Source organism: Megalobrama amblycephala, linkage group LG2, assembly GCF_018812025.1.
Source record: "Megalobrama amblycephala isolate DHTTF-2021 linkage group LG2, ASM1881202v1, whole genome shotgun sequence".
Taxonomy (NCBI): domain Eukaryota; kingdom Metazoa; phylum Chordata; class Actinopteri; order Cypriniformes; family Xenocyprididae; genus Megalobrama; species Megalobrama amblycephala.
Window position 1 is genome coordinate 18,668,857 of NC_063045.1, and position 13,383 is coordinate 18,682,239.

Below are 13,383 nucleotides of genomic sequence, written 5' to 3' on the forward strand. Positions count from 1 at the left end.
AATGACGACGCATCTATTGGTTAATATGGTTTGTTTAAATAAGCAACGTGGAAAACAGACAGACAGAGTTCAAATAATGTATGTTTCAGTCGATGGATGCGCAAAACGTTACAACAACGATAATCAGAAAGCGTGGACAAAACAGTCACTCTTTGTAAACTGTTAACTGCGAGTGCCGTATGCTCTAATGTCCAGTCATTTACGCCGTCATCACCCTGGTGTTGATAGCGCGCGAGCGCAGGTGAGACCTGAACAGCACACGTTGCTGTCTGTGTTTAAACTAACTCATTTAAGCCTTGCTGATTTAAACCTTCAAGAACAAGTCGCGAAAGAGAACTCGCACGCGCTGTGAGAAGATTTGTGTGCGCTCATCCGAAGCGCGCACACGCTTATTTCAGTCAGCGCGCAAATACTGAGTTCTCTTTCAAGTCTTGCGCTTCAGCGGACAAATTCATACAAAAATTATGTCAACATGCCTGTCTTAGCGAGTATCCTAGCAAACATAGTCGGTTATGTCTTAAGTGAACGTATATTAGTCGAGAAAGACAGCGCATGTGTAACAGTATATGTACTGGATCGTGCATGTCTTCTAGGGGAAAAAAAAACTATTCCTGCTGCCTGTTTTTAATGTTAAATCAAACAACAAATAACAAAGAAATCACTCACTGCTCTTGACTGAATAGTTTTTGTAACTTCAATAATGATTAATCTTTATTTATTTTATACAGTAAAGATAATATGCAGTGATATTTTATATTTGATTACTTTATCCATTTTCTGTACGTGAAAACGATTGTTAGATTCCTGAAAAACCTGAAAAGCACTGTTCCTGGATCTGTTTTTTTCGCTCTTCTTTATTCTTTTTCATGTATTATAGAAGTATCGGATCGGGACTCGGTATCGGTAGATACTCAAAATCAAATGACTCGGACTCGGACTCGAGGGCAAAAAAACGTGATCGGGACATCCCTAGAAATTTGTACGTAGTACTAAACAGAAAAAAAGTAAACGGTATTTAGTGATCTCCCCTTACACGAGAGCAATAGCGGGAACCGGCTCTCCTAAACCTAAATGGAATGAAAAAGGACTGGAAGGCCAAGAAAACTTTCAAAATCTGATGAGAAGTTTCTCAGAGTTTCTTCTTTGTCCAAGTCCAGGTGGTCACACTAAATACTGATTTTTATTTATTTATTTTTTACTTTTTTTTGTACATATTTCCTGTATTTTCTGGTTGTATCTTAATAAAGAGACAGAAAATATAGAAATATAGAAGGTCATTAAAACATTTATAAAACAGAAAAGCTGGTAGTGCCCTAAGACTTTTGCACAGTACTGTATATATAGTAATATTTTATTATTATGATAATGATTTATTAATACCAATTAATATCAATTATAATGAATACTAATGAACAAATAATTTAATGTGTTCTGCTTTGATAAAGAAATACCGTTCAGAAGTTTGTTGGAAAGCTGAAGTTGTTCACTTCTCTAAGCTCCACCTTAGCAATTCAACACCCACCACTACAACCACTTGACTGTGTAAATGTGCATTTCACCTCCAACAGTTCGTCGCCCACTTTGATGCGTCCGTCGCGGTTGGCCGGCCCTCCGGTGGTGATCCCCACCACAAAGATGCTCATACAGGAGCGATCCCTGTTCCCGGCCAGGCTGAGGCCCAAGCCATTCCGATCTTTCTCCAGTTCCACGATCAGCAGCTCTCCTGGCAGGTCTGCATACCTCTGCCTGATCACCTCTGAAGCAAACAAACATGGAGAAAGGACACATCAGATAGGGAATAGAACTGGGAAAAAAAGCAATTACTTTCCTAGAGGACAAAGATAAAGGTATTGTTTACATGAGCGTCTATACATCAGGCAGAGTATAATAAACAGTATTGACATTGCAATCTGAAAACTCCTAAGGCTCGAAGAGCAAGCCATTTTTCATTTCAAGAACATCCTCTGTATCTCTTGCGGGAACTCAGACTAGTGTGGCGTGCAATTACACTTTATGTCACAATATGCTGTGCTTTTTAATTTAATGTCAATCTAAATCTATTCATTCTAACCTACAGTGAATTTACTGCTTCCTCTTGATCGCAAATAATGCATGCTGTGGTGCCCAAAATGGGGTCATTTTGAATGCCGCCACATCTCTATTTCTTCTTAAACAATCAACAAGTCAAAAATGAGCATCCGCCAATGGGAATTTCAAGAGCCCTTTCAATTGCTGAGGTCGAGTAGACTCATTTGAATTTTCTCTGACAAGAATGAAAAAACGATACATTGATGCGTTTCGGGCGCTAGAGATTTTCCAGGTTGACTGGAGAACAGAAATGAATCTTTTACAGCTCAAGGCTCAGGTGATATTACATCTAGACTTACAGAGCTCGTGTAATCGATTCATGTTCAGGTGAAACAGTGAAACAGAATAAACCTGCAGCATTTAACTGCCACGAGCATTTAACTGCAGCATATTAATCTGGACAAAACGGCCCCTTGGCTGACCTAACACAAGCATTCCATCAAAACTAGGTCTCGTTCATCCTGCGGCACTACATGCAAAAGAGACAAAGTGAAAGTCTCGCTTTGCTTTTAGCCGTCTCGTATCTCTCAAAAGTCTGTATTATATGACTGCTTATGGAAATGGCGGCTAAGCCGGGACTTCAAGGGAAAGTAGTGACTGGACTCTTGAGCACCGGGAACATCTGATAATCTTCCAAGCCAGCTGCTTCTCATGAATCTCAAAAGACTTCAATGGATGGAGAGATTTTTTGAGGGTTCTTCAGTTTTCATGCTCTCAAAATTCAGTGTACAGTAGGTGCTGCTGGTGGGCATACAGAAACAAAACACTTCAGATGGAGATGATTCGCTGGCACTTTTAAACCACAGAGGACTTCAGTTAGGACTTCACTGATGAGAAACCGTGAGGAAACTTTGCAATATGGAATCAAAGAAAACTTGTCAATTTGTTGGCTGGTTTTTAGATACTTAAACAAAATGAGGACATTGGCAGATGGTCAGTGAAGATGTTTCGTACTTTTAACATCTTTTTCCTACTCTTTAAAGTCTGTTTTCAAGCTTCAATAATCCCACGCGAACACTTACCGTGGCTCTTTAAAGCAGCACGGCAAACTTTGGCAGCCATTCTGATTAAAACCACAGCTGTCGTATGTACTGTACATGAGGGGATGTCATTGGAAAAGTGTATATCCGTGACCTTTCGCACTATGAAAGCTCATCCCTGTTTCCGTTATACTGCGGTGCAGCTCTTTGGGAGTGCATTATGAGAGCACCGCTATCATGTGAGAGGCCTAATTAAAAGCTTTAGCACAGTAGCAGTGACATAAAACTTCGGCAAATGGATGAAGTGAGAGTGTCACACCTCCTGTGTGACGAAAGTGAGGAGAGATAAAGTGAGAGACATAAGGGAGGTCAAAATAGACAGGGTCTGTCTCTGTCTGATAACTGCTACAGTCCATTAAAAGGTGATTTTACACCTCGTCTGCAAAACAGGAAAAGTGTTAGAGGGTTTATTGTTGTTGGTTTATGCATTGGGGCCCTGAAAAAATGTTTCTCGTTGATGCATCCAGAGGAACAATTAAGAATACATTTACGCTTGCACAAAGCATGTTACTTTGCTTTAAAAACTAAGGGGTTCAGACAAAGGGTTGGGAAATTGAGAAATGGCGAATACATACACTATATTGCCAAAAGTTTTGGGACGCCTGCTTTTACATGCACATGAACTTTAATGACATCTTAATCCGTAGGGTTTTATATGGAGTTGGCCCACCCTTTGTAGCTATAACAGCTTCAACTCTTCTGGGAAGGCTTTCCACAAGGTTTAGGAGTGTGTTTATGGGAATTTTTGACCATTCTTCTAGAAGCGCATTTGTGAGGTCAGGCAGTGATGTTGGCGAGAAGGCCTGGCTCACAGTCTCCGCTCTAATTCATCCCAAAGGTGTTCTATCGGGTTGAGGTCAGGACTCTGTGCAGGCCAGTCAAGTTCCTCCACACCAAACTCACTCATCCATGTCTTTATGGACCTTGCTTTGTGCACTGGTGCACAGTCATGTTGGAACAGGAAGGGACCATCCCCAAACTGCTCCCACAAAGTTGTCCAAAATATATTGGTATGCTGAAGCATTAAGAGTTCCTTTCACTGGAACTGGCCAAGCTCAACCCCTGAAAAACAACCCCACACCACAATTTCCCCTCCACCAATCTTTACTCTCGGCACAATGAAGTCAGGCAAGTACCGTTCTCCTAACAACTGCCAAACCCAGACTCGTCCATCAGATTGCCAGACAGAGAAGCGTGATTCGTCACTCCAGAGAACATGTCTCCACTGCTCTAGAGTCCAGTGGCAGTGTGCTTTACACCACTGCATCCGACACTCGTTGATGTAAGGCTTGGATGCAGCTGCTCGGCCATGGAAACACATTCCACGAAGCTCTCTACGCACTGTTCTTGAGCTAATCTGAAGGCCAAATGAAGTTTGGGGGTCTGTAGCTATTGACTCTGCAGAAAGTTGGCTACTTCTGCGCACTGTGTGCCTCAACATGCGCTGACCCCGCTCTGTGATTTTACGTGGCCTACCACTTCGTGGCTGAGTTGCTGTTGTTCCCAATTGCTTCCACTTTGTTATGATACCACTAACAGTTGACCGTGGAATATTTAGTAGTGAGGAAATTTCACGAATGGATTATTGCACAGGTGGCAACCTATCACTGTACCACGCTTGAATTCACTGAGCTCCTGAGAGGGACCCATTCTTTGCAGAAGCAGTCTGCATGCCTAGGTGCTTGATTTTATACACCTATGGCCATGGAAGTGATTGGAACACCTGAATTCAATGATTCAATGTATTGTCCCAATACTATTGGCAATACAGTGTAGCTTACGAATATGGTATATATATATATATATATATTATATATATATATATATATATATATATATATATATATATATATATAGACACACACACACCGGGGCGTGTGGTCCATATAAGCTGCGAATGCTCTGCATACCCAAACCATTAATAGACTCGCTAATTAACAAACACTAAATTACTATAAATTCCCTTGTTTGAGGTGTACCATAAAGCCCACATGATAAAATGTTGGTAATACATATGTAACTTATTTATTTGCTAAATGACAGTCATTTTCTTTAAATCTGCCAGTTACGGAGGCTTTTGGGTATGCTGATCTTACAACAGCTTTGCTGCCTAAGCACTGTTGTTATGTATCGTCATCATTGTTGAGCATTCTCATAGGTTTGCTGGTATATGGGAGATTTCATGTGCAGGGAAAGCTGTCCGCGATTCGCTCGGCCAAACGGAAAAATGTGCTGCTGCTGCCAGATCTCGATAATCGAAAATCACATTGTATTTGATACAAAACTAACTAGAATAAATCAAGTGAAAAAAAGTCATAACTGAAACTGTTTTGATAATATTTCATTTTCTCCAAAGGGAAATGTATTTTTAGTGAAAACTTAAACTGTTAAAGACAGTAAGCAGACCTACTGTAATCCGAGAATGTTAAGTTGCGAGGTGGGGCCTCCATGGTTTGGACTTTTTTTTTGATTGTTCAGCACATCCCACAGATGCTCGACTGGATTGAGATCTGGGGAATTTGGAGGCCAAGTCAACACCTCTAACTCATTGTTGTGCTCCTCAAACCATTCCTGAACAATTTTTCCTTTGTGGCAGGGCACATTATCCTGCTGAAAGAGGCCACAGCCACCAGGGAATATCATTTCCATGAAAGGGTGTACATGGTCTGCAATAATGCTTAGGTAGGTGGTACGTGTCAAAGTAACATCCACATAGATGGCAGGACCCAAGGTTTCCCAGCAGAACATTGCCCAAAGCATCACACTTGCCTTCTTCCCATAGTGCATCCTGGTGCCATGTGTTCCCCAGGTAAGCGGCACACAGGTACCCGGCAATCCATGTGATGTAAAAGAAAACGCGATTCATCAGACCAGGCCACCTTGCTCGTCTGACCCAGTCGTCTAGCCATCACAATTTGGCCCTTGTCAAATTCGCTCAAATCCTTACGCTTGCCCATTTTTCCTGCTTTTAACATGTTGAATGTTAATAAATAACTTAATCATTTTAATAATATCTTGAATAAAATTTGTTTTATGCACAAATAATGTAATATAATCTTTTACTGTTTTCATGAACACAATCTGTCAAATATATGGATTGATCTGAAGAGCAGGTCAATAGCACACTAATTTACTCATTAGCAACATAAAAGTTCTCATTATACTGATCTAAAGGAACAATCATTTTTGCCGACCAATTCAAGTGCTCAAATGAACTTGTGACATTTAATGTTTAATAACTTAATTCCTACATTTGGCACCAGGGATTTTTGTAGGTCAGTGGATCAGTAATTATTAGATCATCAATCATTAGTTTAATCAATCAACATTTTCGTGATATTTTCATGGAGTGTGGACACCTCCGTATACATATGCACATAGAAAGCAAAAATCAGACCAGTCGATTTTAAAAGTGACAAGCTTAGCATCAAGGATGTCAGGAGTCAGGCTGTCATTGGCACCCTAGACTGAATGATAATTCAAGTAAATACATTATGCATTAGGATAAATCCTGTCATTTTATTGACCCATCCAGGTTGCTTCAGTTCACTCAGCTGATCATTGACACTCAAGTAAGAGGCTTATAATGCCCAACAAACAAGGGCTGCGTTCAGATCAGCTGCGTCAGCATGAAGACATGAAAGATCGATGCTGGGTTATTCAAGACCGCAGTGAGAAATGACTACCGTGAAAGATGGGGAAGGGAGGTTGTACAAGGAAAAATTACAGCAAAAACTATTAATATGATAGCAAATACTGTACTAACATTTGAATGACCTTAAAGCAGCCACACCATCTATTAGAGGAATGAGAGACAATCTTCCCAAGAACCATGAATAATAATAATAATAATAATAATTCATTACATTTATATAGCGATTTTCTTGGCACTCAAAGCATGGATGACGCGAGGGCAACCATATTGTGCCACCAACACCAACACACCAGCTTACTGGTGAAGAGCAGACAGAGTGATGAAGCCAATCATTATATATATTTGGGGATAATTAGGAGGCCATGATGATGGACAGAGGCCAATGGGCAAACATGGCCAGGATGTTGGGGTTACACCCCTACTCTTTTCGAAGGACATCCTGGGATTTTTAATGACCACAGAAAGAGTCAGGACCTCCGTTTAATGTCTCATCCGAAAGACAAGGTCACATTCAAGACTTTTATCCTAATTGAGAGGTGTGCAGCGAATTCATCCTTGATCATATTATGAATCCAGCAGCAGCTCACGCATGTAGCACTGCCTAGTTATTAGAGGTCAGACAGCCAATCAGCAAGCAGAAATGACTTGTGGAGACCAAAGGGACAAGGTTTGCCAGGTTTTGGAGCTGTAACTACACCTATATGCTGGAAACTATACCTATATGCCATTAACTTCATTGACAGCTATTCATAAGTGTGTATATATATATATATATATATATATATATATATATATATATATATATATATATATATATATATATATATATATATATATATATATATATATATATATATATATCAGAGTTCGCGTTAACCGAAAATTTTCCGTCATTGACGGAATTTTTTTATCAATGACGGAAAAATCTGAAGGCCGTCCGTCACGGTGACAGATTACACTCAGGGTGATCTACTGTAAATTGTAACTGTAATTCCCACCCCTGTCCAGTTGGTGGCGAGTGCGCTCCAATGTAGCAGCAGAGCACTGGATCCAGAACAAAAATAAAACTGGCAGGAATCTTTTGCTATGCGTTTGATACTGATAACGCACAGGCGAGTACCCAGAAGCTACAACTCTCTATCACGCCACATTAAAGAGCGCCAAAACGGTATTTATTGCTTGAATTACTTAATGAAATGGACAGAATTTGAAATCTGAGACTTTTGTTCCATATCAAAAGCAACACAAAGCGTTAAACCTATTGCGATTTATTGGATGGGAGGCGCACAATGCACTGTTTAATCATCAACTGAAAACAGCATATAGCCTACCAAGAGATCGATTGTGATTTACGAATCGATATTGGTCTCATGCATGCGCAAAACAGCAAGGAGACATTTTAATTGTTTATTAATAAAGTAATGTTTTCTGAATCAGTGTCGGCTGCAAAGATGAAGTTGATATTGACTCTCATCATCTCCTCATGGATGCGCTAGAGAGAGAATGCACTTCATTCGGTTTAGTCTACATAATCAGAGTAGCCTATTTCTTTTCGTTTTGAATTAATTCGTTTTCGTTAAAGTAGGTATTTAAAGCTTTCTGAAGATATATTTCTCATGTCTGTGAGGCAAGCAGCCGCTGAGTTTCGGTTCATTTAGCTGACGCGTTCCAGTTCACGCGCCAGTGATCGCGCCCGCGCCTCCATGTCATGATTATATTGTCTGGTATATTTGCTTCTTATTTATTACATCCAGGCAATTGGTTAATGAAACATTGATTAAAATTAAGATACAATTTTTACAAAACGAAATTCACTTTAAAGAAAGGCTTTCTACAAAATAAAACTTAATGAAGTGTTTAAAATCATGTCTGACCCTCTCCATGTCTCCCGATATATTGCGCATCTTATGATGCATCTTACTCATGCTGTTAACTTTTCATAATCAAATAGATGAATTTAAAATATAACATAGGACTATTTAAACATAAATATGAAACTACGTTTTCTTTAATAGCTACCATCGTAGCCTATAGTACAGTACAGAGAAATTTCACTTGCGAATTACCCGTCATATTTTAATTATAATAACACATTTAATTGCTTTTATTTTTGTTCAAATGTTATAATAACACATTTAATTGCTTTTATTTGTGAACAAAAATAAAAGCAATTAAATGTGTTATTATAATTAAAATATGAAAATTAAAATGACGGGTAGTAATAGATTATGACGGAATTTTTACGACCCTGTCCGTCAAAATGACGGACAATGTTAAAGTCTAACGCAACCTCTGATATATATATATATATATATATATATATATATATATATATATATATATATATATATATATATATATATATATATATATATATATATATATATATAGGGGTGTGACGAGACCAGTATCTCACGAGATGAGACTCGAGATTGAGTTCACGAGACGAGACAAGATGGCGAAATACATGACTAGAAAAAATATTCTGCAGGTGTATTTGAAATGTTTTAACTAATCATCTTGTAATGAATGTCATTTCAGTTCTACTTTCTGAGACTGAATTATCATCTGCAGTAAAAGACAACAATACTCAAGTAGGGGTTTTGCTACTAACTCAACTGACTGACTTCTCTTCTGTATGATTTCAGTCTCTTCAGACCTTACTGTACATGATTTGTACTGTATTCATCGGGGAGCCGCTGTCAAATGCGGGGAATTGAAATCACGTTTGAATGCGCGCTCGCGTTTACTTTCACTTTCAACGATCGCACGTACTCTGTAAATATGGAGCGGCGGCGACCGTTATCCGACTGAATTAAATGTTTTTTTTTTTTTTTTTTTTTAATACAAAGCAAAATGACAGTGGAGGCATAATGTAAACGTAGCAGTGGCATATTCTTTCCTAATCATCCTAACCACTGTCATGGCAACATCACGAGACTACTTTTCGCCTCGACGAGAAATCTCGTCACAGTTTCTCGCGAGATCTCGTGCCACGAGATCTCGTCACACCCCTAATATATATATATATATATATATATATATATATATATATATATATATATATATATTCAACAAAAATTATAATTATTAATTATTTATAGAATTATTAATTATAAAAAATAATAATACAATATACACATGTATATACATACAATGAATAACTATATAAATACACAGTTTCAGGCAATCAGTAGACAGGAACTATGTATGACCAGGTGCTCAGATTGGCATCTAGTGACCCATCAGCGCATCATTCAGAGAAAGAGAGGGAAAACAGAGTGCGTTTTGCTAATACTGGCCCTTTATCATTGTCCAGACCCTCACTACAGGTCACCCTCCATCTTCACCAAGGGAGAAGTCGTGCCAGAGATATATTGGCATAAGCTCAAGGACTTTGTGTGCCAGAAGGTGTGCATAAACTACAATAATGAGAAGGGCACATGGCCTTATTCAACAGTTTTACTCCATTACACAAATACAGCACACAGAAATTCAATAGCACAGTTGCTCCCTATGGTGCTATTTGTTCAAAAAGGACCCTTTTTATGGCATGGACGCCAACTATAGGGGCTTTCGAACCAAATAGTTCCAGGAACTCCGTTATAGGAACTAGCCACTAGGATAGTTCCCCGGAAACTAATTTCTCCCCTGGGTCATGTTCCTGGTTGCATTCGCACCGGGAATAGGAACTGTGAAGCGGCCGACAATGGCGTGTTTAAGCGCAACATTTACAAACGCTAAAAAACGGTGGATGGAAGACACCGTGATCGGAGCTGTGTTTGTTGTGTGTCGTGGGTTTCGTGATAATGGAGATGGAATGTAAACGCATAATTTATATGACTGAAAGAGCAAAAAGTGGGGCTAAGAGACGAAATCTTCTATGACAACTTTCAGTATTACATATTGAGACGGAGAAAAGAACACAACCCTGCAGACAACAGGTAATTGCAGTTATCGCCGTTTTCCATGTTCGTGAAGTAAATATGTTTACGCAGCTTTTTAAAAATGCCGGTTGCCGGTGTTTGGCATGCGTTTGACCAATCAATGTACACTCACGCCACTGATAGTTCCTATAGTGCTGGTTTAGACCCTACACTGTAAAAAATTATCGTGATTTTAACGGTAAAAGACTGTAAAAATACTATGTTGAAAAACAGTTAATTGGATTACAGAAAGTTTCCGTACTATATACGGTGAATAACTAATAGATTTAATGAAACTTTACAGTAAAATACCATTAAATTTACAGTTTTTGGAAGTGAAAAATAACAAGTCAATTGTATAATTTATAGAGAAAAACTTGGAAATTGACATTCCCACAATTCCCTGTGTGACACTTAATGTATTTTCGTTGAAATAACCGCTTCTTACTTTTTCTTAGTTTTTTCTAAATCACTTATGTACATTAGGGTTTTATGTTATATCTAATGTTGTTAAATTAATGTTTATTGCATTTTTCACATTTCATGTGTGTTGCCATGATGGTGTTTAGTGCTTGTGTGAATGACACCTTCTATATATTAGTATTGTCCTTCTCAGATTTTGGAAAAGCTGCTTGTGATGAACTTTGATTCATCATGTGACTCTCATCACCACGGTGTTATTTGTGGTAGACAGTGTATTACAAAGCTACAAAACAGATACTAGTACTTCAATAGGTTGGTAAATTAACATTATATCAGTTAATGAAATGTGTTTTTTTTTTAACTGTAAATTTAACAGATTTTTTTTTTTACAGTGTGTAAAATAAACAGTTATGAACCATAATTATTACAATATAAACCCTTAAATTATACGGTTTTGAACTATAAAATAGACATTAAACTAAGTGCTGTCCCGTAAAACATAAAACGTTGCTACCATATTTTTATGGTAAAGTTCTGGCAACCATAGCTGCCGTTTTTTTACCGTAAATTTTACAGGGATTTTTTATTTATTTTTTATTTTTTTTTTTTTAGCTCCAGTGTAGGAGCTAATTTAGTCATTCTAGTTCCTGCGGTGTGAACACGGCAAAATCTGGGTACTTCAGCCAATAGTTCTAGGAACTATGAAAAGGTTCCTCTGGTGAGAAAGCCCCTTATGACACTAAAATGTGATTTATTTACTGTGGTACCTGTATTGTGTGTGTTCATTCTCCATCATTTATTCATCTAAATTATTTATTTGGCAGATGCTTTTATCCAAAAGGGACATGCAATAAGAGAGGCAATTCAAAATTTTGAAATTTTGAAAAAAAAAAAATACAGGAAGAAAAGACATATTTATAAATGACACACAAAAGTGCATTGAGAAAGTATATTAACAGTTGATATCACAATACAGTCGATAACTGATAAACTGTTTCAGAATTAGATATTCTGAAGAAATTAAAAATATAACACTAAAAACTAAAATCATGTTTTAAATTCTACAAGAATTTATGAATTACAACATCATAATGTACAGAATGATAAATAGATATTCATTTAGATATTTGCTTAAGATAAAATTTAACAATGGTAATAAATTAGTGTTTTTAAAGAGGAACTTTAAAGTGTCATGAAACCCCCCACTGTTTTGTCTGGTCGTTCACACCTCTGAGTTGAAAAAGTATATACTGTATGAAATTATATTATATATATACCTGTCAAAGATCAGGGTTTGCAGACTGAAAAGTTAGGGAACCACTGCTTTGCTTGCATGTAGTTTTTTGTCCAATAACCAATACCGTAGCTACAATCTAGTAAAGCAGTTTAATACAGACTATCCAACGATTCATAAGGAGTTTAGTCTAAATGGAGAACATCTTCGTTTCACCCCATGACTGAGACTAACTACATCTTAAACTATTTCTCTCAGCAGTGGTGTGATACCAGGACAGCACACTGCTGTATCTACACGTTCTACCTTCACATCTGTCTATGGCTAGACTTTCATCAAGGCCTCAGGAGATCACAGCACTCCTTACCTTCCTCTTTCCTGGCTGATGCCTTCAAATCAATCTGCTTGTTCAAACCAAGGCTATATACTGCGTGGCTGCATCTGCACAGATCATACCAGTTGTTAACTCTCATCTCTCTCAAAGGGCCATTGATGAGCTGCAAACCTCAGAGCGCTGTTTACTCGCTTATGAACTCCGTGGGTGGAAGAAACCCTTCAAGGACGTTCAGAGGTATGTTTTTGATTGACAAGTAACAACTTTTAAGCTCCCCTTGACTGGCACGTTATTGTTACGATAGCTAAAGACGTGTGAAGTGAAACCAGACACATCTGTAGAGGAGGTGGACCAGCCGCTGCTAGTTTAATTAGAGAGCGCTGAGGATTGAGGCTGATGAGCTGCACTGTGGGAAGGGTAAAACAGGGATGAGGGGCTGGGAAATATTTGATGATCATGTTCAATCATACATCAGGGAAGGCGCAGGCAGTTTCAAACTTTTTGACACCAAACATGATGACTCCTTAAAATATAAAAATATTTAAAAACATAAAATTGTGAGAGAATAATATTAGTTGTGATATTACAAAGACAACTTCTTTCTAAAATTAATTGTAATTTTTTTAATAATTTTTATTATTTAGATTTTTATATATGATTTTATAAAGTAAAATTATATATGA

General features: G+C 38.0%; 1 protein-coding gene across 8 annotated transcripts in view; it reads right to left on the reverse strand.

Annotated features, from left to right (window-relative positions):
* patj (PATJ crumbs cell polarity complex component) overlaps positions 1-13,383 on the reverse strand; it is a 146,260-nt gene that overhangs the window by 31,787 nt on the left and 101,090 nt on the right. For all 8 annotated transcript variants that reach the window (XM_048164691.1, XM_048164647.1, XM_048164674.1 and 5 more), the window contains exon 31: positions 1,560-1,756. In XM_048164691.1, the coding sequence (XP_048020648.1) occupies positions 1,560-1,756 (197 nt within the window). The remainder of the gene's footprint in view (positions 1-1,559; positions 1,757-13,383) is intronic.